The sequence below is a fragment of the Apodemus sylvaticus genome, chromosome 10, assembly GCF_947179515.1.
Source record: "Apodemus sylvaticus chromosome 10, mApoSyl1.1, whole genome shotgun sequence".
NCBI classification, from domain to species: Eukaryota; Metazoa; Chordata; class Mammalia; order Rodentia; family Muridae; genus Apodemus; species Apodemus sylvaticus.
In genome coordinates this window covers 7277554-7304527 of record NC_067481.1, presented here as the reverse complement: position 1 = coordinate 7304527, position 26974 = coordinate 7277554, and the positions used below count along the sequence as shown (strand labels likewise).

Genomic DNA, 26974 nt, shown 5'->3' with positions numbered 1-26974 from the left:
TCCATGAGAAGCCTCTCAGAAGGCCGTGTTCATAAAATTCTGCCCCTGCTTAGTGTTTTTATTAAAAGTATTAGACAGAGAGCCAAGCTGCCCAGAGCGTAGATGTCAGGGGTCAGCTGGGGTCTGTGCTCAGTGCCTATGGGGAGCCCACCGGAGATGGCCACTCAGACACAGTGTATAGTTGAAGGTCTTTATGCCAGCTGGCTGGGACCACACCCCAGTGTTGAGGTGGGTGACGACATGACACAGGACAGGGCCCTAGGTGTGGCCCTAAGTGTCCAGATCACGGGATTTTAAAGGACAGAGATCTTGCCAGACATCTTGCTCTTCAGCCTGGGGTGGGGGACGGAGGCTTCACCGTGTAAGCAGTTTGAAGTGGGCAGTTTTAACCGACACCAAGACACTAAGATAAGCGGTTATCTGGAGGAGGTTCCGCACAAACAGGCTAAGATAGCTTAGCCCATCCTGACCTTTGGTTCCTAGAATAGAATTGCATGGTCTTCCCTGGAATTCTCTATCAAGATCAGATTCTCGTTAAACCCAAAGCTAGCTCAGCAAGAATACAAGATGAGGAACCTCTGCACTGGCTTGACCTGTCACCCCTGCCTCAAACTCTTCAAACTATGGCACCCCTGTCACTTCCTCAAGGGCCTGAGTCCTCCGTGGCTTGGTTCACCCACTGTAGCCACTAGATATGGCTGCCAGAGAGTCCTATTAACACCCGTAAGAATGTGACATCAGAGTCCAGCTGTGGCTCAGACCACAGTTCCTGCAGGGGTCCTTCCCTCACACAGATCTGGACATTGCGAACCCCTACTAACAGACTTCGAGGTGCCAGGGTCTTTCGCCTGAGGACAAGAAGGTAGCCACACACTTCCCTTCCCTTGCAGCATGGAAGGCAGAGAGCCCAGCTGCAGACTATACTGTGAAACCATCCCCATCCTAAAAGCTGTAAGACACCCCCCCACACACACACTCACGCCCTGGGGACCAGAGTCCTCAGCTGTCGTTTATCCGTTTGTCCGGCTGTGGCATTACTAACTCTTCATAAAGTCCTTACCTCCAACCATCTGTCCCAGTGTCCCCTCAAACCCCACACTCAAGACCCTGTGTCCTGTCCCCCAACTTCTCCCACTCTAAGCCTTTGTAGCTGGAAGGCCCTCCCCTTGGCCTTATTTCCTTGTGAAGGCGAGGCGCACGGAGCAGGAGATGTGGGGTAGAGCCCATGTGTGGAGGTCAGAAGGCAACTCCGGGGGTTGGTTCTCTCCCCTGTTACACAGGCTCAAGGGATCAACCAGAGAGGCTCAGGCTTTTCCGAAAGCACTTCTGCCTACTGAGCCATCTCAACAGCCTGTGTTCCTCGTCCTCCTCCTCCTCTTCTTCTAAACAACATCTCATTGTGTGAATCCTAGGTTGGCCAGACCCATGCTCCTCTCTCCTTAGACCCCCAAATGCCGGCGGCCTTGCCAGAGTGGGCCACCTGGGGCTGGTTTACTGAAAGCACTTGGCTTTATCTCTTGCAACAAAGCCACGGTTCTTCTTTTCCTCCTTTTTCTCTCTCAGTGTAATCTGTGTCTCTGTTCTCATTGTCTCTCCCCTCTGAAGTCAACAGCTCTATCAGGTGAAGGGGTGTGGCTGTCCAGTCACATCGAATCCACGTCTCCAAGCACTGGACCGGACCAGGGCTCAGTAATGGCTGACTGAGGGGTGCGCTGAGCTGAGCTAGCTTTAGCTAACTTACTCTAGCCAGGTGCACACTGGCTTCAAAGTGCCAGTAACGAAACTGACCCCAGCCAAGGTAGGAATGTGTCTGCTGTCGACACACTCCACTCACTTGTAAAAATCCTGGCTTACAAATCAGAAGACCAGAGGTGTAGGGTCAAGCCCGAGATAACCTGAGCAGGGTCCAGCGAGGTCCTTTGACTTTTATTTTGTAGCTCGTGAACTATGTGTCAGGTTTTATAGTTTTGTTTATTTATACAGTATGTGTATGCATATGCATGTACTCATGGGTGGCCGTTAGAGGACAATTTGCAGGAGTCAGTGAGTCCGTGGACTTGAACTTGGGTTGTCAGGTTTGGCAGCAAGCACCTTTACCCACTGAGCCAGCTCTCCCGCCCTATTGGCTTTGCTATTGTTTTAAATCCCGAACTTGCTAGCCAACTGTGGTAATACACAACTATAATCCTAAGACTTGGAAGGTCGAGACAGAAAGATTGCCGTGAGTCTAAGGCCAGCCTGGGCTACTTAATACTAGGCTAGACAGGACTACATAATAAGGCTTTGTCACAAACAAAACAAAAAGACCCAATCCTGAGGTTGGTGTGGGGAGAAGGATATAGATAGGTGGGTGCCACTGCCCAGTGGACAGTGGCAGAGCTGGTCCAGAAGAGTGAGTGAAGGGATCCGCCACCTCGGAGATGTTCTCTAGAGATCAGTGGGTTCACTTAGCCTTGTGCCAGAGTCCTGCCCGTGGTAGTCCGTCTTCAGGAAGCCCCAGCCAGGTTGAGTGGCACGCAGACACTGATGGAAATTGATAAGAATGGAGACCAAGGGGCTGTCGTCCCCCGGGTGTCCATGCAAATGTGTGGCTTCCCAACACCTGGCTACAGATCGTGGCTCCTTAGGACAGACTCAGGTGCCATCCCTCCCCTGCCTCCCTGGTGAAGACCTAGGAAGGCTTTCACAGTTGTGATGTCATCCAGAGAGGTCAGTTGATCGATGCCCTGGCTGAAAGTTGCTCCCGTTGGTTCCAGGTCGGGCTGGTGTACATGTTTAACCTCATCGTGGGCACGGGTGCACTCACCATGCCCAAGGCCTTTGCCACCGCCGGGTGGCTCGTCAGCCTCGTCCTGCTGGTGTTCGTAGGCTTCATGAGGTAAGAGCTGCTAGGGTGGGGACGGAGGGCAGACGGGGTGTTACTTCGGGGCTGGGGACAGAACTGGAGGAAGTCCACCCAGGGAGCCTGGATGTCTCTCAGTTAACAGGAGAGCTCTTGAGGCTTAGGAAGATTGCTGCTTCCATACATGTAGCTAAGTGGGTCCTAAGCTAGGTGGCCAGGAGCAAAGACAGTGGGTTCAAAGGTCACTGGGGCCTTTTGCTAACAGAGCAGAGGAGTAGCCCTAAGCACTTAAGCCCTTGGGGTGCCTCACGAGGCAGTGGCCAGGTAGTCCCGGCAGACTCCCAGACTCTTTCCTCTGAGTTTTATCTCTTTAACTATCAGTCCTTGCTCTCTGAGAAGACAGCACTAAAAAGGCCAGCTAGTGAATCAGTTTGCAATTTACATTTGCTTAAAATAATTGACTACGGGCACACACATATACATATGTACCCATACGTACATATGTATACATGCATGCATGTACATATGCATACACATACATATGCATACACATACATATACATATATGGGGCAGTTTTTCCCTTGTGTCCACCCCACCCACCCAGGCCTTCACAAATACTGGCTTTGTTGACCAGATGTTAGAGGGCTCAGCAGCTGGTGCCTCAGAGCAGACAGAGCCTCCTCTTGGGGATTCCGCTGTCTGAAGTCCCATGACAGACATCAAGCTGTAATTAGAACATGGCAAGTCGGCCGGGTGGTGGTGGTGCACGCCTGTAATCCCAGCACTTTGGGAGGCAGAGGCAGGCGGATTTCTGAGTTCCAGGCCAGCCTGGTCTACACAGTTGAGTTCCAGGACAGCCAGGGCAATACAGAGAAACCCTGTCTCCAAAAAAACCAAAAAAAAATAAAAATAAAAAATAAAATAAAATAAAATAAACACGGCAAGTCCAGCCCCCTCCCCCAGGTAGGAACCCATGCTAAAGAGGTGGGAGGTCGGGGCTGCAGAGGCAACTCAGCAGTTCAGAGCACCTGTTGCTCTTGCTGAGGACCGGGGTTCAGTTCCCAACCCCCACACTGTGGCTGGCAGCCATCTGTAACTCCGGTTCGGGGGATTAGCTGCCCTCACCTCCATGGGTAGTGTATAGTTTTATGGTGCACATGCATATATACATACATACATACATACATACAGGCAAAAAAATATATAAAAATTAAAGTAAATAAGACTTAAAAATAGAAGGAAGCCTGGCGGGGCAGTTGACACCTGTAACCCCAGGACAGACAGGAGTGGAAGGTCATACTCGGCTACATCATAGATGCCTCGCCTGCCCAACCCCTGCGTGCGTGAGTGTAAAATAAAAGCAGTAGGGAAGCTCGGAGACTCTCCCCCGGAAGGCAGCGCTTCTCCCACACCATCCTCCGTGTGAGGGGCGTTCCATGGAGCAAATCAAAGAGCAAGTTACAAGGTGGGAAGAGAAGAGGAGCTGGAAAGGGGCTGGGGAGGTGGGGAGACTGCAGAGTGAAGTAGGGCCCAGGGTTGGGGGTGTGGGAGTCTGGGGCATGGGGACCGGGGTGTGTGGGGGGTGTGGGCCTGTGAGTCTGGGGGCATGGGGACCAGGGTGTGGGGGCCTGTGAGTCTGGGGGCATGGGGACCAGGGTGTGGGGGCCTGTGAGTCTGGGGCATAGGGACCTGGGGGAGGGGGCCTGTGAGTCTGGGGCATAGGAACCTGGGTGTGGGGGCCTGTGAGTCGGGGGTGTGAGGACTGGGGTATGGGGGCCTGGGAGTCAGGAGCGTGGGGACCGGGGTGTGGGGGCTGAAGCATGGCATGTGGGGGTTGGGGGTGCGAGAGGGAGCTGTACCACACCAGAGGCTTGAGGAGAAGCGCACCCTAGAAAGAGCAAAGCTGAAATAAAAGCTGAAAGAAACAGGCCCAGCAGAGGCTCACGGGAGGGGATCACACCCAGAGTTTGAGGTTTCTTCATGCACTTATTTTGGGGAACCTTGGGGTGAACTTCTGAGTATTGCCGGCTCACAACATACTTCATGCTCTCGCAACCAGGAGCTCTCAGAATCCTTGTCCGAGTCACCGTGTCCCCTTTAAAGACTCAGTACAGGCTGCCATCTGCAGGGAGGGTGGTGACTATGGGAGCCCCCAGGTCAGGGGCTGCCACGCACCACCTGGCTAAGCCCGTTTGTGTTTGAACGTGATCAGTGTGTTGGCTCTGCGCAACCACAACCGTTAGAAGCTTTCATATGCCTTAATTAAGATCGATTTCAGTCTAGCTTCCAACAAGGCACAGAAACGCAGTCCTTCGAAGGGCCAGTTAGGCAAGATAATGGGAAACCTTTCTGGGCCTCCCCAGGCTTGATGCCCCCCACCGCGCCCCCACCTGGTGGAGGGATGTGGGTTTAACTGTGAGCTGCCCCGCCTGGTCCTTTCCTACCTGATTGCACTTACTGCTGGCTGCTGTCAGTCCTGGGCGGTGCAGGCTACAGAGCTGTGTAGTCCTCAGAAAGCCTGGGGGGAATGTCAGCCCAGGGTTGCAGCAGCCCAGGGCAGCATCGTGTGTCTACTGTGAATGGACGCATGGGGCGCCCCAGCTGCCCGGAGGCCGTGGGTGAGCCTCTAGTGCCTTTTCCCAGTCTCCCTTTAGAGAAACAGGAGTACACACTTACTTTAAAATCGAGCCAAATGATTTAGGAAATGAAGGTGCTACCGCAGGAACAGGGGTTGGATTCCGGAGCTGAAGTGAGCTTTCAGCCTCTGTCCCCGCGGTCCTCACATTAGTGTGAAATTGAAAGTTGGCCATTGCTCTGTGTTCTGGAAAGAAGTTAAAAGTTGCCTGCTGTCCTTCCAGAAGCTGTAAGAGGCCCCTCTGTGAATCAGCCCGCCTCCTCAGAGTGCCGTCTCAGGTCTGCCCCGGCAGGACCTTAGCAGGACTGCCTCACCCACCTGAGTGCCGCCTACCTCCACCCCAGCTGGGGCAGTCACCCTCTGTCCCAGTCGGGGTTACCACTGCTGCAATAAAGGGGCTCACCCCTCCACATCGCTGCTCATCTCTAAAGGAAGTCAGGACTGGAACTCGCACAGGGCAGGGACCTGGAGCCAGGGACTGGTGCAGAGGCCATGGAGGGGTGCTGCTTACTGGCTTGCTCCCCATGACTTGTTCACTCTGCTTTCTTATAGAACCCAGGACCACCAGCCCAGGGATAACGGGCAGGACCCTCCCACGCCCATCACTAATTAAGAAGATGCCTTACAGCTGAATCTTTTTCTCAGTTGATTTTCTTCCCTCTTGTCAGTTAACTCTAACCTGTGTCAGGTTGACATAAAACCAGCCAGCACACCCTCCCTTAAGCTGGCTTCCTAACCCTCTTCTGTGAGGAGATAGACGCTTACGTCGGCAGTGACTTTGAGGAAAGGCAATCATGTGGTGTACACAGTGACAGTTTCATTTCTCCTTTACGTGTGTGTGTGTGTGTGTGTGTGTGTGTGTGTGTGTGTGTGATTCTCTCTGTCCTTCATGTGGGTCCCAGCGATCAGCTCAGATCTTCAGGTGTGGCAGCAAACACTTTGACCCACTGAGCCTGCTCGCTGGCCCCAAACCATGGGTTTGAGCCAGGGAGGACATCTCAGAATTTCTGTAGAGAACAAACAGGCCTCAGAGGAGAGGGTGCTGCGGTTGAGGACCCGTTGCTCGGGTCCAATTGTACTTCCCCGCTGCCTCTCACGCCATTAACATGTGGCTTCCCTCTCAGCTTTGTGACAACCACCTTCGCAATGGAGGCCATGGCTGCAGCCAATGCCCAGCTCCACTGGAAGAGGATGGAGATCCACAAGGTATGTGCGTCGCCCTCACCCCCCATCCTCAAGGCAGGGCCTCTGTTCAGTTGTGAACCTGGGCAGTCTCCGCAGGCCTCTCCAGCAGCCCTGGCCCAAGTTTCAGCTTCCGCGAAGTAGCCACCTGCAGCACAAGGGACACACACGGTGGCTGCTGTCTTAGCATTGCAACCTTGGTCCCTGACACAATCACACGGAGCTCACTCGTTCACTCTGAACCTTTGTCCCAGGGACACTCCTGTCTCTATCCTCTGATGTGACAGGACACCCAGAGCCTCCAGGGGACTTTCTGGAAGGAATGAGCAAGGAAGGGCCAGAGTCAGCTGGGGCCTCTTAACGTTGCACACTCAGCTCTCTCCTTTCTTTTCCTCCTCATCCATCCACTGTCTCCCAGGAAGAGGATGACGAAGACTCGTCCACAGCCTCAGACAGTGACCTCCTCAACCAAGACAACTACGAGAGGGCAGAGAAACGACCCATCCTGTCTGTGCGTAAGTCCTGGGCTCCTGGTCAGCAGGGCTTCCCGTCTTTGTAGAGAGGTTTCTGGGAAGTTTCCCTGCAGACAGCCTCTGAAGCGTCAGTTTAGAAGGCCTGTGGAATCGGGGTCCTGAGCACAGGCCTAGCCTCTGCCCCCTGTGTATAGATTGACACATTCCCTAGGCTCTGTGCCTTAGTTCCCGCCCTTCTGCCTGTGTCCATAGGCTTCTCTCTGGCTTTTCTCACACCCCCACCCCCACCCCCACCCCCACCCAAAACACACACACCCTTACCTCACTGTCTCATCCTGTGCTGGCCAGAGTTCGGGGCACCTGCTGCCCCATTAGAAGCATGCTTGAATTCTCTTTAGACCTGGGGCTGGGATTGCAGCTTACTGCTAATAGACTTCCCCAGTGTGCCCTGAGCTCAGTCTTCATCCCCAGTGCCACACACACAAATAGCTAAAGAAATTAAAGACTTCAAATGCTTGAAGCAAGAAATACAGCCGGGCGGTGGTGGCACATGCCTGTAATCCCAGCACTCTGGGAGGCAGAGGCAGGCAGATTTCTGAGTTCTAGGCCAGCCTGGTCTACAGAGTGAGTTCCAGGACAGCCAGGGCAATACAGAGAAACCCTGTCTTGAAAACAAAACAAAACAAAAAAAGAAATACTAGAAGGAAGATTGAAAGTGCCGGGGAAGTGTATCTCAGTACAGACCACCTAACTGGTGGCAAGCGCGGGGACCTGGGGAGTGAGGGGGAAAAGGAAGCTTCATGATAGAGTTATTCTAGAGAATTTCCAGAGTTGAAGCAGCCCCGCTCAGGGCTCTTCTGGTGAACAATCACTGCCCTGTCTGTTCTGGCCCCACAGAGAGACGCTCATCAGCCAACCTTTTTGAAATCACAGACCGCGTGGAAATGGGGCAGATGGCTTCCATGTTCTTCAATAAAGGTAATGGTCATTCTGGGACGGTGTGTGGAACGGGCACATGCAACCCTTGCTGAAACTCCCAGCCTTCAGACTGGGGTTCCCTGTTGAGGGGCAGGGCAGGGCAGGTGGCTGGGAGCAGAGCAGCCGTCCTGTTGGGAGGCCTGGCCAGCTTTCCATCCTCTTCCTGGGGTCCCTTCCTGCGCACTGGCCTGAGGAATACGGCTTGTCCAGCTGACTAGGTCAGGAGTCCTAGGTAAAGAAGCCAGTGGCACACAGCTATAGAATCTTCCTCACACACCTGTCCCCTGTCAGCCAGCAGAGGGAGCTAGAAGCCCACTTCCATGTTGCCCAGCGGTAATCACGCACTGGAGAGCCGAGGTGACACGTGCCTGCCTTCTGGGCTCTGCTTGCTCCTGGCTGGCATTTGCTATAACCTGCAGGTGTCCACCTGACTCCACTATCTGCCAGCGATAGCCTTTTCCGTCTCTGTGGCAAATCTTATTTCTCAGAAACTGAGCTGTTTTAAGAGCTTAATAGTGCTCAAACTTTTGCTGTCCCTACTCGCGCAGGCCTGGAGCGTGACCACCGTAAGCTGTTCTTTCTAAGCTGTCGTAGAGTTTATGCCCCTCTGCCAAAGCCTCCCCATCTACCAAGTGGGGCATCTCTGTCAGTTCTGGTCTTGAGTGTGGCTGCGGAGTGCAGGGGTATTGCAGAAACGGGAGCCTACTTGACTCGGAACTAAACACCAAGTGCTCAACTTGTCATCCAAGGTGCAGATCGGTGACTGGTCCAGGAAGGGTGACTCCATTCCCCTCCCTGAGCCAGCGTGGCTGTGCTGAGGTGGCATTTGTGCCTTTCCTTTCTGTCCCCTTCTGCCACTGGCCCTCACCAAGGTGGGGCACATAAGCCTCCTCTTCTGGGAGCCACTCAGTGTTCTCTAAACTCAAGGTTGGAAAAGACCGACTGCTCTTCAGTGAGAGGGCACACGAGTTGTAAACCATCTTGCTTGTCAATGTGTTCTGTGGCCCATCCTGATTTCCCTTCTGATTTGTATACATAAGAGTGTGTGTGTATGTGTGTGTGTGAGACACACATGCATGTGTGCAGAAGCCAGAGGCTGACGTCAGGTGTCTTCCTCCTCTTTCCTCCGTATACTTTGAGAAAAGGTCTTGCACTGAACCTGGGGCTCACAGATTCAGCGAGGCTGACCGACCAGTCCCGCCCCCAGTGCTAGGATTACAGGAGCATGTCTGGCTATTTTTCTTTTAATGGGGTACTAAAGATACAAACTCAGGACCCCATGCTCCTGTCCTGATTTCTTAAGATTTTTATGCACTAGTAGTTTGTATTGTCTTGTCTGCCCACATCTCATTTGAGTGGGAGCAGCCCCAGCCATTGAAGAGCCACGCCCCCCCCAGGACCTCCTGCAGGCCTTCTTGGGCTTGGTACCAGTGACATTGAGCTGGTAACCCTTTGTCATGGCAGCCTGTCCTGCGCCTATAGGACGGTGACACAGTGTTCCTGGCCTCTAGTTCCAGAGCCCACCCCTGTTCAATAACTGAGACCACCAGGTTGTTTGGTCACCTGTGGCGGAACTGCACCCTCCACAAAAGGCTCCCCAAGGCTCCACGCGCATTTCTTGTCATTAGATATGCCAGGCCCAGACGTTAATGTCTTCTCTGGAGTTCATTGATCCTCGTACTTTGTGTCTAGTAATGAAATTTTATTGATCAAGGAGGGCTGACAGCAGTTCATATACAGCCAGAGCAGCTGGAGGCGGTAATGCCTTCCCTCTGAGAGCGTTGTCGGTGTCTGAGAGGAAAGGCGGCCTGCAGCGGACTGGACCTAGAGCCTGGGGTCATGAATGACAGACAGCCCCAGGGGCTCCTAGCCACATCAAGGTCAATTCTGACGCATCAGAGAAGGGCATGACACCTGTCATGTTTAAAAAGCATGTGCTGTGCCCTTGTGGGTTAGTTTTTCCTAAATTCTGTTTTCTGACCATTTCTCTCAGGATTCCAAGGAACAGAGCTGACCTCACATAGCCCAGGACTCACATGTCCCAGGCTCCCCCCTGGGGACCTGCAGGCTGTTCTGAGCCACCAGGATGAGAAGGGAGCTGTCACTTCTTTTTTCTGCCTGTTCTCAGAGAAACCAGCAGTTTAGCATCAGGAACTTGAGCACTTTGTCTGAATGCAAGTGTGGAGGAGCCGGTGGCCTGGGACCCTAACCCTTAGTGTTAGCCTCCGCTGCTGCTGCCGAAGCGTCTCCAGGGCACGTGCCTGGGTCTTTGTACCCTAATTAATTAATTAATGTATTTATTAATTAATGTATTTATTTCTTACACTGTTTTGTTTGGGAGTGGGGGGCGTGTATGTCAAGGCCAGGGGTGGGGCCCAGGACAGCCTGCTGAAATTGGGGCCGAACTCAGATTGCAAACATGGCGACAAACTCCTTCACCCACTGAGTCATCTCTCCAGGCCTGCCAGCGTAGATTTGATTCCTCTCTCTGATCTTCAGGTTCAACGAATCTCTCAGGCACCAGTCCCAAGCTGATGCATCTCCTGCCAAGCCTCACAGTTTAGCCAGCCAGAATAAGAAACAGGAATTTGGGGTCATATTTTTTTCCCACTTTTTGTAGAAGGCAAATGGCCTGAAGCACTGAGAACAGCAGAAGCGTAAAGAAAGACTCAGGCGTCAGAAGAGAGCGCAACCGCGTCTGCCTCTGGCTCCCTGACCTGTGACTTTGTTGCTTTCAGTGGGGGTCAACTTGTTCTATTTCTGCATCATTACTTACCTGTATGGAGACCTCGCCATCTACGCGGCAGCCGTGCCCGTGTCCCTCATGCAGGTGACCTGGTGAGTAACCCCTCATCTTCCGTCCCCTTCCGTGTTGGCTGCAGACCCACAGGCCTGCTCCACTAGTGGGGCAGAGGGTCTTCCACAGAAGCACAGCCCTAAACAAACCCACAGGCTAAGGAACGTCACACCTAGGGCCCTGCTCATCACAGGGTGCCCTCTGCCCTCCCAAGGCACACGTTCTGTATTCCCAGACCCATGAGCCAGTGAGCCACTGTGCTGCATGAACAGGTGGGGCTTGTCCCAAGCGGTGGTTTACAGGAAGTGCAAGCTGTAGCCCTGCCCACGCTGAGCCCCAGTTTACCATTGCTCTCTGCAGCAGCGTCTCTGGAAATGAGTCTTGCGGCGTGGATACAGACACCAAATACAATGACACTGACCTGTGCTGGGGGCCCCTGCGCCGGGTGGATGTCTACCGGATCTACCTGGTGAGTGTCCGCCCTCTGCCCAGAGAAGAGTCCTGCACTCCGCCACACTCTGGCTCAGGAGTGAGGTCTTAGCCGCCGAGTCACGTGAGGCAGGGAATGGCCCTCCAGGTTCAGGCTAGCTGGCTGCTGTGAGCTTGTGCAGTTTGAGGGGTACTCTGCAAAGGTCTTGCGTTCCAGAGACTTCCCGTGTCTTGGCCTTACTCCAGGCCAGCGAGGTACACACAAGCAGGTGTTAGGTTTCGTGACAGGCTAGACACGTCGTTACAGTTGACCCTTTCCACAGACAGCCTCCTCAGACAGGTTGGGCCGAGCCCAGCCTTCCTCCTGTCTTCCCATGGACGAGGGAAGAAGATGAATCACCCGCCTTACTCTTGACTGCTTCGTGCCGTGGTGTGGTGGGGGTGGAGTGGAGTAATACAGCAGACGGGCTCAGATAATAGGACGACACAGCACCAGAGGCCATTCGTCTCTGCCTGCTTCAGAGGCGGGCTCGGAAACGCCTCCCTCCAGCTTCTGCATCATCTTAGTGCTTTCTGCCCCCGCTTGGTTCTTCTTGGCCCTGGCACGTGGTCAGGTGCACTGAGAGCGGCTCAGTCCTGGCCGTGGCTGCTGGACTGGTGTGAAAGGGGAAGGGGAGGGTGGGGTCTCCCTGCCAGCGGCCTCTTGACTTGGGTCAGCCCCATCCCGGCTCAGGGTTCCACGGACTCTGTCGGCCGTGTTGCTGTGGTCTGGATTGATCTATTAATCCCAAGGACTGATGAATCTTTCTAGCCAGGCGGGCTCCTGAAGGAATCTTGAGGCTGTGGCTCGGGAGATGTCTTGCCTGTGTTTTGGAGCTATCACTCTATGATCTGTTTCCTCTCTGGGGCATAAAGCCCTGGCCAAGACTTTGTGTGCTCGCAGAATATCATCCCTTACCTGCCATCAAAAGTCGGGAAGGTATCCGATAGCAAATTAAATTACCCGGTGGCCAGGTCCACCTCTACACCTTGGGAGTAGGCACATGAACCCACCAGGCAGCCAGGTAGAGGGCCAGCCAAGGCTTTGTTAGTCTCTTAGCATTTCGGTCTACCACGATTAAGATAAAAGTATTCACTAAGGCCCTCTGAATCTGTTCCTCCCCGGGTGTGAGCGGGAGTCTGAGGAAGATGTCCGTGTGCTCCAGGGAGGAATGACGGACGGGGCTCTGGCGGGTCCTCGCCCTCCACCTGGTATACGCCCCAACCCACAGCACAGTCCACACTGAGTACGAGGGGTATATGCTTGGTGAATTATTCAGAAGCATTGTTATTGCTGTGGTAAATTGTCCCTTCAGTCTTTTCTCTAAACCTTCCACACGATGGAAGCCTCCCTCCCCGAGTCTCAATAACTCTTCACGGAACAGAGGGAACCCCTCGGGGAAGCAGACAGGCAGTAATTACTGCCTTCATCTCCCAGATATTGTGCTTATAACTCAGGGAGCTAATTGTCTTGGTGCCTACAAGCTCTCCAGGCCTGAGAGGCCAAGCCTTCAGAGTAGGAAGGGGACGATCAGTATCTCTCCGGGAACGTGCTTTCTGGGTAGTAGGCGCGATCAGAGCTGGAGCCCCAGCCTGCCCAGAACCTTCCCTTCACCTGCACACCTCTCCCAGCTCAGAGAGCCGCTGGTCCAGGGCTCATCTTGGACGTTGCTTTGCAGCCTTGCGTGCGGCTGCCAGGGTCTGAGGTCCAGTAAAGCTCGCAGCCTCCTGACGCCAAGTGTCAGGGATTGTGTCTGTCTGTAGGCCCCCACCCCACCCCATCCTACCCCACACCCAAGTCTACAGAAGAGCAAGAGGAAAGATAGCAAAGATGCCGGCATCTTTCCCCAGTCTCAAGCCTCCTGGCCAATGATCAGAGCATCTTCCCTCCCAACCAAGGGAAACTAGACGCTAGCAAGTGGCCTCTTTGCATCTCAGAAGTAGGTCCAGCATCCTGTAACCTGGCCTCTTCATCATTCACGTTCAAGCCGTCTGTCCCTTCCCAAGGCTCTGGCCTGCCTCTCAACCACTGGCTGGTCTGATTTTGCTGTACATCGAGGTCCACCCAAAATGCCAGCAGGGCAGCAAGCGGGTAGGCGTAGGCTGAAAGCACCCTCCGCCCCACGCATAAATCACCTCAGGTGAACAATGCTGTCCCGGGCCTGCCTCTTTAAGGGGACTTGGGAATAATTGTCTTCGTTGCTATTCTGGAACGCTCTTCTGTGGGATAAAGAAACCGGCTTCTATAATCTGCAGAGTCCTCTGGAGACCGGCTCAGGAAGCCCCTGAGAAGCACACAGAGAATGAGAATAGGCGGGCTAGGGTCTTCCCCGAGGCTTGTCTGTGATTTGCACCACAGGTACATCAGGAAGGGAGCTTCCCGCCAGCAGCTTCCAGGTTCCTCCCGAAGCCCCTTCCCTTAACAGATGGAAAATTCCTCCTCCCTTCCCACTGTCCATGGTTCTTCCCATGATTCCCCATGCAGCTGAGTCAGTTTCTCCTTCTTCATCCCTGTGTTAGCCTCGGAACAGGTGCTGGCGATGCTGAGAGCCCCCTGCGTTGTCACCCACTGAGGCAGGCAAGCTCTCAGGTAGCCTCATGTCTGCCACTGTGGCCAGTGAATTCGTGTGCGTGCCCATGAGCGTTAACAGGTCTGCTCCGGTTGTCTTTGTGCGCTCGGCCCCCTTCCCTGCTCCTCAGAAAGATGAAATGGGAGCGTGTCAGGCGGCCTGCAGCTGTGCTGGTGGAAGCATCTGTATCCAACCCCAGTGCAGGGCCAGGCTGGATGGAAGGGAGAGCTGAGGGACCCGAGGGGCCATGCCACTGGTCCAGCCAAAGCCGCGAACTCCAAATTCAGCAAGAGACCCTGCCTCAAAAAATAAGGCGGAGGGTGATACAGGAGACGTGGGACTGATACAGGATCACGTCAGGGACTTTCATATGCTCACATACAGGCGGGTGCACCCTCACACGCATACACCGTTCACACCTACGAAAAACGTGTTTTGGTTCTATGCCACAGTGCCAAGGAGCCAGGGTCCCAGTGAAGCAGTGGGTTGTGCGTGACTGTTCTGTCCCGGGGCGCTACCCCGTGCCTGTGCCTGCGGTGGCACCTGTCAGCAGCTCCTTGATCCGGCAGCACTTTCGACCCCCTACCCCTGGTTCTGGATCTCCATCCAGCTCCTTCCCGCCTCCCAGAGGTCACCACGGGTCAGTGGAGACTCCCCTAGAGCCGAAAGCTGGCAGCGTCCGCCGCGTACAGGTGGGCAGATGCTGCCAGATCACGCGCAGACCAACAGGCACCAGCCCGGCAGAGCCAGAGCGCAGATGGCAGAGCGGAGCTCAGCCTGCTGGAGACCCAGCCACAAACTGGCCGTGTCAAACAGGGGTCCTTTATTGGCTGCCTTGGGACAGGACAAGGTGACCCCAGTTCGTTCTCCACAGGAGTTGTGAGATCCTCCTTCAGGGCACAGGTAACCGGGAGGAGATGCAGCCTATTCGTGACCAGCAGATACCCCATCTCCCTCTGTGGGTGAGGGGCATCTTCCCCGGACCCCTCCAGATACCTCCGCGAAGAAGAGGTTGGAGCTCAGAGCAGCACTGCTTGCCAGTCACACTGCTAGGTCACCTCAGGGGGTTCGCCCTGAACCTCCTCAGTAGCCCTGCCCAGTCCTTCTACCGATGTCTTCCTCCGCCGTTTGCAACATTGAAAACAGCAGTTCCTCTTTCCAACCCAAGTGTTTCTTCCTAGAATGTTGAAGCACAGACAGACAAGGACAGAGTGTCCTCTAAATGAGATGTGGAAACCCCACAGCCCAAACTCAGAGCCCGTCTGTACCCTAGCTCAACTGAGGCTCCGTTCGACTTGGCTCACTAAGGCTTGTTCAGTGTTGATTTTCAGAGATTGTTTTGTTTTGTAGCTAGGGGCTCTTGCAGTTTAAACTGTCCTTGAACTCACCAAATCTGATCTTAAACTCTTTATCCTCCGGCCTCCACCTCCTGAGTGCCGGGATTACAAGAAAGGTCCATCACGCCTCAGACAGTGTGCCTTCCTTCCGAGCACTGCAAACAGTGGCTTCTGTGTGTCTGCTTCCGGCCTCCCAGTCACACTGTCAAGGACACACTGTCATCCCAGAGAATGGCTTCAGTCGGGTCCCTAGACTGAGGAAGACAGCCTCAGTAGAGCAGTCCTCAGGTGCTCTTACAGACTTGAGACAAGTGCTCGGTTTGCAGGGCAGCCCTAGCCGTGCCGCACAGCTTGGGGTAGACCAGCCTACCGTCCCCAGAGCAGGCCCTGGACCAGAGCCTGGGCTGCAGCGGCCTGACTGTCCTGCGGACTCTGAGGCCTTCTTTCTCTCCAGTTGCCACTCATTCCCAGGGAGCAAAGTGGGCTTTCCTGTTACCTCAGGTAGGGCTGGAAGCGAGAGCCTCTTCCCAAGGACATTCCCTTCCCCTGCCAGAATTGCTTTGTACTTTGTACAGCGGCCATGGTGCCCTGGGGCTGTCTAGCATCTGCTAATAAGTGGGTCACCGCCAGGATCACTTGAATATTCATCCTCACCCATTCTGGGGCAGGAGGTGGCCTAGAGGCCTTCAGGACCAGTGAGAAAGGAACATTAACCAGGAATAAGTAAGGCTTGGGAGCAGCAGTGATTGTCACAGGACGCAGCCGCTCTCGGCTACAGTGCTGCCTCTCCAGGCCATTTTCTGGTGGTGGCATGCCCTGTGGCTCCAGAGCAAATCTCCAGGTGTAAACAGGTGGATGTTGCTCCCCCACCCACCCCACTCCCCTGTGTGCAGTACGGACCCTGGATGGAAAGAGGACCTGGCCATCACCAGTGCCTGAGGTGGAAGGGCAGTGCTTACAGATTTAGAGTATCCCAGTGACTTCTTAAAAAGACAGAGAGAGACCTTATGGGCATAGTGAGGGATGCCCATCCCTTGTCCCTCCCTCCCTCCCTCCTCCCTCCCCCCCTCCCTCCCAGCCTCATTCAGCCCTGCAAGCCTGGATTTGTTTTGTTGTCACCCACCCAACTCTCCTCCTGAAAGGATGCTGCCCCCACCCCGGCGGCCCCACAGGTGTGGTGCGTAGGGCAGTCATGACCAGGACACAGTTCTGTAATTCAGAGGGCGTGGGTCTACCCCCCAGACCCAGGGCATCCCCACCAGTGCTGAACCCTCTGCTTTCATCCCAGGGGTTCAGGAAAGGAAGGGTGCACCCTGGAAGTTCAGGGCGTACGCTCCGGCTAATGTGAAACGAAACCTGTCATCTGGCAGTGGCCAAGCTCAGGTGGGAATGATGGATGTGGAAGGATTAACTTGTCTCTTTCCTTCACAAGGAAATCAATAACACAGAAACAGGCCTATGGTTTTCTTCCCAGAGAGTTAGCTTTGCATCTCATACAGGAATCGCCGTGTGTGTGTGTGTGTGTGTGTGTGTGTGTGTGCGCGCGCGCGCGCACGCGCGCGCATCAGACTACCTATCACTTGCTCCAGCACCGGCTTGTTTTGTCATCTCCTCTCAAGGGAAATCATGGACCCTTCAGGCCACCGTCACTCCGATTGTGATCTCTCAGACCTCCAGACCCCTCTGTTCCTCCTTGTCCATTGTCCAATGTCGCCCCAGACCTACCCGTTCCTTCCTTGAGGACATTCTGGTGCCACCCACCACACACACATACACACACACACACACACACACAGACACACACTAACAACTTCCCTCTCCCCCTTCTCCACTGACCCCTTTGGGTGTTGGGCCTGAGCGCCCTCCTCCTGCTCAGTGGGAAGGCTGCTGTTGTTATTTTTAATGGCACTCTCAGGGACACCTGTTCTGTCAGGTGACATTAAGCCCCACCATCCATCATGCCCTGTGTCTCGCTGCTGCCACGGCCAGTGCCTGATGCACCATCTTGGAGGACAGTGCATGGCCCTGGGCCCCCAGTTGTGGAACACAGGATCCTGAGGCGTTGAGCATGTCTGCCTCAAGAACTCAAGCCACTCTTGAGTTCTGAGTCAGGGTCCCTCAGGGTAAAAGGGGACACTCAGCCCTCTCCTCCCCTGCTCATCCTGGCCCTGTTAGGATGCCTCATGTGTCCCAAATCTGGCTCCTTTGTCTAGAAACTAGTACAGCTTTGCAGGCAGCATGTCCCCAAAGTGAACCAGTTCATTCTGGGGCAGCTGGGGAGCCAGCGGCTTACCTTACCTGGCTGTCAGGCCCTTTCTTCTCCCTGGTCCCCAGTTCAGGGATGCAAAGGAGTGTGGAGACGGGTTCTGATGCCTTCGCCCAACTCCCATTACATGAAAACGTACCACGTACAACAGACTGGAGTACTGTTTGTTGTTCCTTACCTCACAAGAGGATATGCTGCAGTCCCCAGTGGATGTAAAATGTCCTATGAAGACTGAACTTTGGGAAGTGGAACTTTTAGAACCCATCTATTGTGTAAAGAGAAACACCAGGCATTTGGGCACATGGGTACAGAAATTCAAAACCTAGCTCGGGTATCTGGAGAAGCAGGCAGATGTCAGGTCTGGGTGGTCACCATGAGGAGCCCACCAAAGGGAAGTCTCAGGGACATCCCCACCCACGCACACACATGGACCCCTGAGCTGGGAAAGCATTCGGAGCCATGGCATAGCCCACGCCCACACCTACACCCTCGCCAGTTTGGCTGGGGAGCTTCCAAGTAGGTCTCCGTGGGGCGTGTTTCCCTGCCGAGGGCCTTCTGTGCCGTGTTTAGTCAGGACTGTTTCTGTGCACGCTGATCACAGACCCCAAGCTGGACACTTAAGCCCTTTCTGTTTGTAAGCAGCAAAGTCAGGGAGCAAAGACAGGGCGGACTGTATTCCCCCAGCCACCAGGCTGACCTTTGACCTTACCTCTGTGTACATATGCACATGCATGTATATGATGTTTCCGATCTTTCCTGTAGCAGAGCCGAGCCCTGGGAAGCCTCCCAGTCAGCCCAGGCCACGCCCTGCCCTGTGTGCCCTCTGCTTCCAGAACTCCCGTGGCTGGGCACAGTACTAAAAAGGCTCCCTACGCTGGTTGGTTGGCTGGCTGGTTTGTTGGTTTAGGTTTTTGGTGGGGTTTTTTGTTTGTTTGTTTTAGTTTTAATCATGTGTATATGTTGGGAGTGAGGAGTACGTGTACCTGTGAGTGCACCTGGTTGTGGATTCAAGAAGAAGACACAGGTGACATCCTGGAGCTGAAGGGTCAGTCACAGGAGGCTGTAAGCCACCCAGCGTGGGTGTTGGGAACATACCTCTGATCGTCTGCAAAAGCAAATCACATTCTTAACCACTGAGCCATATCTTCAGCCTGGTATAGTTGTTTGAGAGTGTATTCCTATGTAGTTCAGACTGCCTTTCAATTTACTACATAGCCCAGGTTAGCTTTGAACCCGTGATCTTCTTGCCTCCATTTCCCAAGTATTAAAAGCATATGCCATGACACCTGCCTTATATTTTTTAATGAAATGCCCTAATTGGTGACTCCAGGTGGGACCCTGATCCTTACACACACACCATCTTTATTTTATTTGTCTCACCCCTCCTCCCAAATGATTCCAGTTTTGTCCAGTTGACATAAAACTGTCCAGCACAGTGGCCCTGGGAGCAGCAGTAATTGCTTAATGAAACGAAGCTCTTACTCTAAGCAATAGGCATGTTCCTCCATGTGGCTGTGTCCCTGCACGCTGTCCCCATAGCAGTCCATGTGAGCACACGAGAGCTGGGCCTGCAGAGGCAGAAGGAGCCAAGGAGCCCAGGGGGTTACAGGCAGCAGAAAGCTGTGCGGTGCACAGGTGCGAGCGGAACAGTTAAGTGCATATTAACGATGCCGCGTGACCTCTGAGCAGGAGCTGAGAAGATGGAGGGAATCTTTAACAAGCCTTCAGGCACAGAGGGAAGTGCCGTGCCGCCTAGGGTGTTGCCAAGGAGGTGCTGTGGGAGTGTGAATCTCGGAGGCAGGGTCACAAGCCACCGGGGTGTGCCACTCAACCCGTGGCAGTAGCTTACTTGTGCACAGATCAAAAGACGTCCTGGGAAGCCTTGATGGGCCCAGGGCCCGAGGTCCTGACACCTTACGACAGCCATGCAGCCCACACCACTGGTGCAGAGGCTATGTTCCCCCAAGCCCAGCAGCAGCTAAACCCTCTAAGAAGACTTCCTAGCTGTCCCTTCCCCAGATCAGGGATGAGGGCCTTAACGGTGCTTCTTAATGCCTGGTTCCTTGACCGATGACCAAAACGCACAAAAATGTGGGCTGTTGGGGGAGGCCGGTGGAAGGCAAGATGGCTCGGTAGACAGAGATGTTTGCCATGAAAGTCTGGTGACCTGAGTTTAGTTCCCAAGGCTTCAGGTAAAGGTGAAAGGAGAGAAGTGACCCCAGGGTGCTCCTCTGACCTCCACGCACATGCTGTGGCATGCACGCATAGACATTAATAATTTTTTGTAATATGGGCTTGGGACTCAGGCTGGAAACAGAACACTTGCCTAGCTTGCAGAAGGCCCTAAGCCTTGTCAGACTAACCTAGCAGATGCCTAGAGGTCACGAAGGAAGCCCAGGAATCTGCATTTCATACCAATAACCTTGTCAGCACACAAGGCCTCTCTGGGCTTCTCTATGGACCTGCTTGTGCTGTCATGGAGGGGTGGTCAGGGGCTTCCAGGGAACAGGTTGGCCAAGCCACCTACATAGCCCCAGCCTGGGGAACAGGACCTGACTGCACAGGCCCAGTGGGGCTCTGCCCACCTTTATGGGCAGACGGCTGCTGCGTTACCTGAAAGCAACAGGTACCTTCCATGTTCCTACCAGACAGGTGCTCTGAGCTTCCTCCAGACTTGCTGCTCGGACAAACTGTGAACCCCACAGTTTGTCAGCTCCCCAAGGAGGTCGCCTCCCAGGAGGAAGGCGCTGGGGAGGAAGTGGGGTTGCTGGTGTGGCACCTCACCCCCTATTCAGTAGAGCTCATTCAGCAGACATCTTGATGTTCTGCCTCCCTCCTTCCCTGCCTCCAAGGTTGCTCAGTTCCTGGTCTATTTTGAGGTCAAACATCATCAGGGGAAAAAAAGGTGAAACCAGCTTGGCCCGTGCGTTCCTCTCTGCAGGGCTCCCATACCCTGGGCACCTGACTTCCCTCCCTCCTTCCAGCTCAGCATTCCATCCTCCATCTCTCTTACCAGGAGGGACTATAACTAGGGAGGGAAAATACTAAGAGCCTCTCAAGTGATCACCTCACACCCCTTGTGGTGCGCAGCACCAGACAGTGGGCGGCTTGCAGGAGATCAAGGGCCAGACCCCAGGCCCAAGAGCTCTGGGATTCCAGCCGACCAGGGAGATCTGCGTTGCCCACCGCCAGTTGTACCAGAGCAGGTTCATCCTGACAGAATCAGGTAGCTGGAGTGTGTGGGCTTCCTCCCACACAGGCTGGGGCTGGATTGATGGCCCAGGGGTGGGGTCCCATGTCCTCATCACTCTTGACATAGCCTGCCTTTCCATAGGAGTCTCTGGTTCCTCAGAGCTGTCAGAACCAAGGTGACCCTCGGCCCAGCTCCTGCTGGTTCTTCAGCCCACAGTGGTTGGGGCCAGCTTTCTCATGTTGCTGTAACATGGCAATCCTAGTTGCTTCTCCCTGACACCCAAGTCAACATGTCTGAACTAAGGATTCACTAGTTACAGTGAGGGACAGTAACTCAAGTCTGTCCAGTGCTCAACAAGCTTTGGGGTTTGTACCTGTGAACTTGGCTCCGAAGAGCCAGAACATAGCACGCTGCTCTCCATCAGAGTTTCCAAATCCCTGCCACCCTGCACCAAACCCATCCTCCTTAGTTAATCCTCCTGTGATTAAAAATAAACAAACAAACAAAAAACCACCTAGTCTAAAAGCAATTTAGAGAGCTGGGCATAGTGGCATACACCTTTAATTCCAGCATCCAGGAGGCAGAGGCAGGAGGGTCTCTGTAAAGTCAGCCTGGTCTGCAAAGTGAGTTTTAGAACAGCTAAGGCTAGGTAGAGAGACCTTGTCTCAGAAAACAGCAACAACAAAAACTTTAAAAAGCAGCTTGGGGGTGGGGTGGGGGGGAAGGGTTTATTTAACTTAAATTCCAGGTCACAGCCCATTGCTGCAGGGAAGTCAGAGCAGGAGCCTGAAGTAGCCAGGCACATCCCAGTCCAGGACTCTTGCCTAGGGAATGGTGCTGCCCACAGGGGGCCAGGACTTTCCATATCAACATAATCAAGATGGCAATTCACAGACATGCCCATAGGCCAGTCTGATGAGGCAATTCCTCACTGAGACTCTCTTCTCGGATAATTCTAGATTGTATGGAGTTAAACTGTCACATCCCCCAACCCTGTCCTCTCACTGTGGGGGTCTCTACAGAGCCTGTGCTAGGCAAATATATGTTATATGTTTCTGCCCTGCCTTCTAACAGGCTCCTAGGAAGGCCTGGGACAATTTTCATTCCTCCATCCCCGTGGAACAAGTGAATAGCCTTGTTCTCCATGCATCCTTCATAGCACACATGAAACTTAAACTCACTAGAGCCGGGAACAGTGGCACATGCCTTTCCTTCTAGCACCCAGGGAGGCAGAGGCAGGGGGAAATCTCTGTGTGTTCCAAGCCAGCCTGGTCTGCATAGCAAATTCCAGGATAGCCCACATGGAGGGACCTGTCTCCGAGAGAGAGAGAGAGAGAGAGAGAGAGAGAGAGAGAGAGAGAGAGAGAGAGAGAGAGAGAGAGAGAAGGAAGGAAGGAAGGAAGGAAGGAAGGAAGGAAAGAAGGAAAGAAGGAAAGAAAGAAAGAAAGAAAGAAAGAAAGAAAGAAAGAAAGAAAGAAAGAAAGAGAAAGAAGAAAGAGAAAAGGAAAAGAAGAAGAGAGACATCGCTTCTCAGCCTGTTGGCTAAGATCAAGTGTAGAAGAAGAAAGAGATTAAAGTGTGGGGGGGTCTTCATTAAAATGAGAGAAGCCCCACCCAGGGGGGGGGGTCCTGATGCAAACTAGGAGGGTGCATTTGATTGCTGTTTCCTTGCTTGAAGCCCCTTGGGATCTAGTCTGTCTGGCCCCTTAGAGTCCCTCCAGTTACTGTCCACCCTCCTGATCAGCATCCTCCAAGGATTCTAGGGACCTCAGTGCTCTGAGCCCTTGCCACGCCTCAGCCGTGCTCCCCAGGCTCCTGGGCTCTTTACCCTGCATGGGCTCAGGGATCCTCTGGGCCTGCTGGATCATTAGGGCCAGCTACCTTTGAATAGCGAATGAATCCAACTCCATACATACTGCTGGCTGCTTTCCCCAAGGGACGTCATCCTCTGGCCCTCACTACCAGGACAGAAACTTCCTCAGCAGGGCCCAGAGCATCTTTGGGGCAGTAATTAAAAGCTGTCCACATGTTTGGAAGTTGCAGGTCCCACTCGCACTCCCCTTCCAGCCCCGCTTTGCCCCTGACCTGCCAACAGGGAGTTTAAAGCTCAGCGCCCTCCAGAGTCTGCTCTGTTCCTCCCGGCAGAGCGCTCAGCCTCCCTCCGCTGCCACAGCCAACTGTGTGTATGCATGTATGCCGGGTTGTGCACACACACAGGCATGCATACACGCATGCTACCCTGCCACAGCTCCCCACATAACCTCACAGAGCCTTGCTTTTTCCTTCTGTTCACCTGGGCCTGGTGATGCTGGAGCCCTCTTCGCTCTGTCTCGCTTGTGAGGAGACAGCCATCCATTAAAAACCCCCAATGACTTACAGTCATTAAGGGAATGACTGTGTGGGTTTTCCACGATATTTATCTTTTCCCCCAAACCACAAAGGTTGTAGCTCTGGCATCAGATTCTTGGAACTCTGCCCACCACTGGGCGCCATCTGGCCTGTCAGCTGAAAAAAGACCACACAGGCATGCAGGCATGTCCCCAAATGCCAGGGCCAGAGAAACGATGGCTGTGCCAGGCTAAGGGCATCCCACCTTCCCAATCCTCCCCAAAGGGAGCCAGGTCTGAGGAGAGAGGGGTGGTGGAAGAAGTGGCCCTCGTGGGAGGCCCTTGAGTGCTCTAAGCAGGAAATAGGCTTTGGATACAGGTAACCTGGGCTCTAATCCCAGCTACAGCTAAGTAATTGAGATTTTGGACAAAGCTTTTAATCCCTCTCAACACCTGTTTGCTGAAGTGGAAACAGCCAGGATTAGAAAGAGGTCCCACCTGGGAGGCCTCCAAAGCTCTGCTTCACCCGCCAGCTCTCCAAGTCCTTCCTCCACCCCCAAGCCAAGCTTCTCCAGAGGAATAGGTGGCAGCCCCATGTGAGTCTCAGCCCTGAGAGCTTATCCGGAGGCTGCGGGCCCAGAGAGTGCGCAGCGCCCCTCAGAATGCAGCCCCAGAACCACCTCCCTTCTGCAGGCTTCTAGCCCCTGGAGACGTTGGCTGCAGCAAGTGTTATACCTTGTCGTGGTTTTAAAGGCCAGGCCAGGCAGGCTGGCGATGTATTAGCTGCCCGGGGCTGCGGCCTGTGTTCTGGGCAGACATGGGGCCCTTTTGACGGGGAGATGGCATGTGGAGTTTCCAGACCATCAGCTTGGGGTTGCAGGCGCTCCTCCCAATGTCCTCCCAGATTGCAGATTGTTTGGGGTGACTTTCTTCCTCTTTCCCATTTTTTCCCTCATACGGAGGTCAAGGAAACTTGGACCTCTCCACAGAGAAACTCCCAGAAGCAACTGGAAAGCAGTTCTTAGGGTCACTTGAATGTTTGTCTCACCCCAGGTCCCTCATCAAACTTTCTGCCCCCTTTCTTTGTTTGTTTTAATTGCTTTTAAGTGTGTGTGTGTGTGTGTGTGTGTGTGTGTGTGAGTGAGAGAGAGAGAGAGAGAGAGAGAGAGAACACACATGCACAAGTGCCCATGGAGGCCAGAGGTATCAGATACCCCCCAGAGATGAAGTTATAGGTGGTTGGCTGTTTGAGGGCATCTGGGGGCATCCATAGAGGCCCACCCCCAAGTCTAAAGTCAGGGAGGTCAGTACCTCACCTAAGTCAGGTCTGGAAGGTGGCCAGGAAGATGACTCAGAAAGTGAACTGCATGGGTTCCCCCCCTGTTTATTTACTGTTGTCTGTCAGAAGGGAGACAGGCCAGGGTGGGGTGGCTCAGCAGGCCCAGGCACTTGCTACACAAGGCTGCAACCTGAGCTTGTTGCCCAAAACTCAGGGAGAGGAAGAAGGAAAGAACTAACCCCACGGTTTTATCCTCTGACCTCTATACCTGTGACGTGGTACTGAAGCAAATAAACAAACAATTAAGTAAATAAATACATTTCAGTGGTGAGCAGCGGGCTGGAGAAGTCAGTCAGCAGTTAAGAGCCTGCACTGTTCTTGCAGAGAGAGGATCTGTGACCCCCAGCACTCACGTCAGGTGACCCACACCCACCTGTAACTCCAGCTCCAGGGTACCCGAGACCTCCGGCCTCCATGGGCACTTGCACATGCGTGCACACAGACGCAATTAAAAATAATACAAACATCGCAAGGAATGGGGGCAGAACAATTGACAAGGAACCTGGGGTGAGACAAACATTCAAAGGCGACCCTAAGAACTGCTTTCCAGTTGCTTCTGGAAGTTTCCCTGTGGACAGGTCCAAGTCTTGAAGGAGGCAGTGGCTGTGAAGGATCTGCTCATGAGGACCCCATGGTCCATAGCTCCTAAGACAACGCAGGCTCCTCAGGTTCAGGAGGGAATGAAGGGTCCACCATCTTAGAGATTGCCCCGGCATCTGCATGTGGCCGTTCTGAATCTGTACCAGGCACGTGGAGCAGGTGACCAGTGCCCCGCCTTTTCCTCAGTTACCCAGCTGAAGCCACTCGATCCTCCTGACCGGCTCCTGATTGTCTTGTGAGGCGCCGTTGTCCACCCCCTAACCCTGTTCTACAACTCAGTGGTCGCTTCCTCCCGCTGGCCGTTTTACCTTTTGTCCCATTATTGCCACCTCTGTGACACCAGCGTCTTCAGCAAGCTGCAGACATTCGCCTCTCCACTCTCAGAGCCAGAGCCGGCTGAATATCACAGCCACGGGAGGTTTTCCAAAGGGCGTGGCAACACAAAAGCAAGATTGACTCCTGGTACCGGGATGCACACGATGCCCATTTCCCATTTGGGGTGGCCTGAGTGTCAGCAGCTCCTGGTCATCGTCAGTCCTGAGACATGGCCTCTGTCGAGCAGTGTGTTCTGCTGAGTGTTAGACAGATGCCAGTCACTGCCATGGAGGGATCAGCGCACTGAAAGAGGTGCTCCAACCTCCTCCACCTACCTCATTTTCCCAGCACCACAGGAACTGAAGGGTCAGTGAGGAAGAGCTTACAGTCTCTATTGTGTTAGGTCCGGTCAGTGCTGAGCCCTGCCCTGACATGGGTGGTTTCTTCCGGTCCTCTAGCTCCGCCCACCCACCCCTGGGCGGATCCAGTTCAGGGTCACAGTTCATCCTCTGTCCCAGGGCAGGTCACTTCTAGATTGGTATGAAAAAGCCCTCCTCTCCACAAGCGTAAGTGCTTGTCCTAGAATTTTAGCAAATGCCTCATGACAGCAATTGACTGGGCTTGGCACACCTGCATTGTTGACACGGTTTCCAGTGCATCTGTTCCTGTACTGACTGCCATCTTCTGCGTGGTGGCTGGGCCTCTCCTGTGGGATCAGAAGTACTTGAACTCTCATGAGTATTTGGACCATGATTAAACTCACATGGGCAATAAATATAGCATAACATGTGACGAGGGGTAGTGTGTGTAGCTATAGTCCCAGCTACCCAAGAGGCCAAAGCAGGAAGATCATTTACAAAAGGAGGGACATAGCAAGACTCCATCTCAAGAAAGAAAAATGAACAGTATTTGTTCTTCTTAGCACGCAACAGGTCTTGGCAGTCCCGTGGTCCCGTACTGGGATGTTTGGAGAGTGGATGTGTCCCGGTTAGGGTTACTCTGCTCTGATGCAACACCATGACCAAGGGAGCCTGCTTGCTTTTATAGAACTCAGGACCACCAGTCCAGGGATGGCACCACACATACTGGACTGGGCCCTCCCCATCAGTCACTAAGAAAATGCCCTACAGCTGGATCTTAGGGAGGCATTTTCTCAATCAGATAACTCAAGCTTGTGTCAAGTTTGACCTAAAACTGTCCAGTACAATTGACCTTTGTCAATTAGACACACAAACACATCACTGGTGGTAAGCTATAACCTTTTCTCTCTTATTCTTCCCCAAGATTAATACCAATGTTATAAACTTTCCAAATTCTAAAAGTCCCACAGTCTTTAAATTTTTAAAAACTTAAAAATTCGGCCTCTCTAAAATCCAAAGTCTTTCAACCGTGGGCTCCTGTCATATCAAAACTAAATCCTTTCTTACTGAAGCAGGAAAAACCAGCGCACAGTCACAGTCTGACACAGCAAACTCAAACTCCAGCAGATAAACAATTTAATGTCCCATGTCTGGGATTCCCTCAGGATCTTCTGGGCTCCTCCGGTGGCTTGGGTCACTGCAGCTCCTCCCCTGCAGCACACACAGCTGCTCCTCTGGACCGCAGCTGGCTCCATGCCACTGCTGCTGCTGACCATGGTGGTCATCCTGTG

The 26974-nt window shown here is 53.7% G+C and overlaps 1 protein-coding gene across 2 annotated transcripts in view; it reads left to right on the top strand.

Moving 5' to 3' along the window:
• Tmem104 (transmembrane protein 104) overlaps positions 1-26974 on the top strand; it is a 57334-nt gene that overhangs the window by 5741 nt on the left and 24619 nt on the right. Inside the window, exons 3-8 of one of the 2 annotated variants that reach the window (XM_052195042.1) lie at positions 2757-2878; positions 6603-6684; positions 7079-7175; positions 8031-8111; positions 10850-10949; positions 11269-11377. In XM_052195042.1, the coding sequence (XP_052051002.1) occupies positions 2757-2878; positions 6603-6684; positions 7079-7175; positions 8031-8111; positions 10850-10949; positions 11269-11377 (591 nt within the window). The remainder of the gene's footprint in view (positions 1-2756; positions 2879-6602; positions 6685-7078; positions 7176-8030; positions 8112-10849; positions 10950-11268; positions 11378-26974) is intronic. The other variant, XM_052195041.1, reaches the window with a different exon arrangement.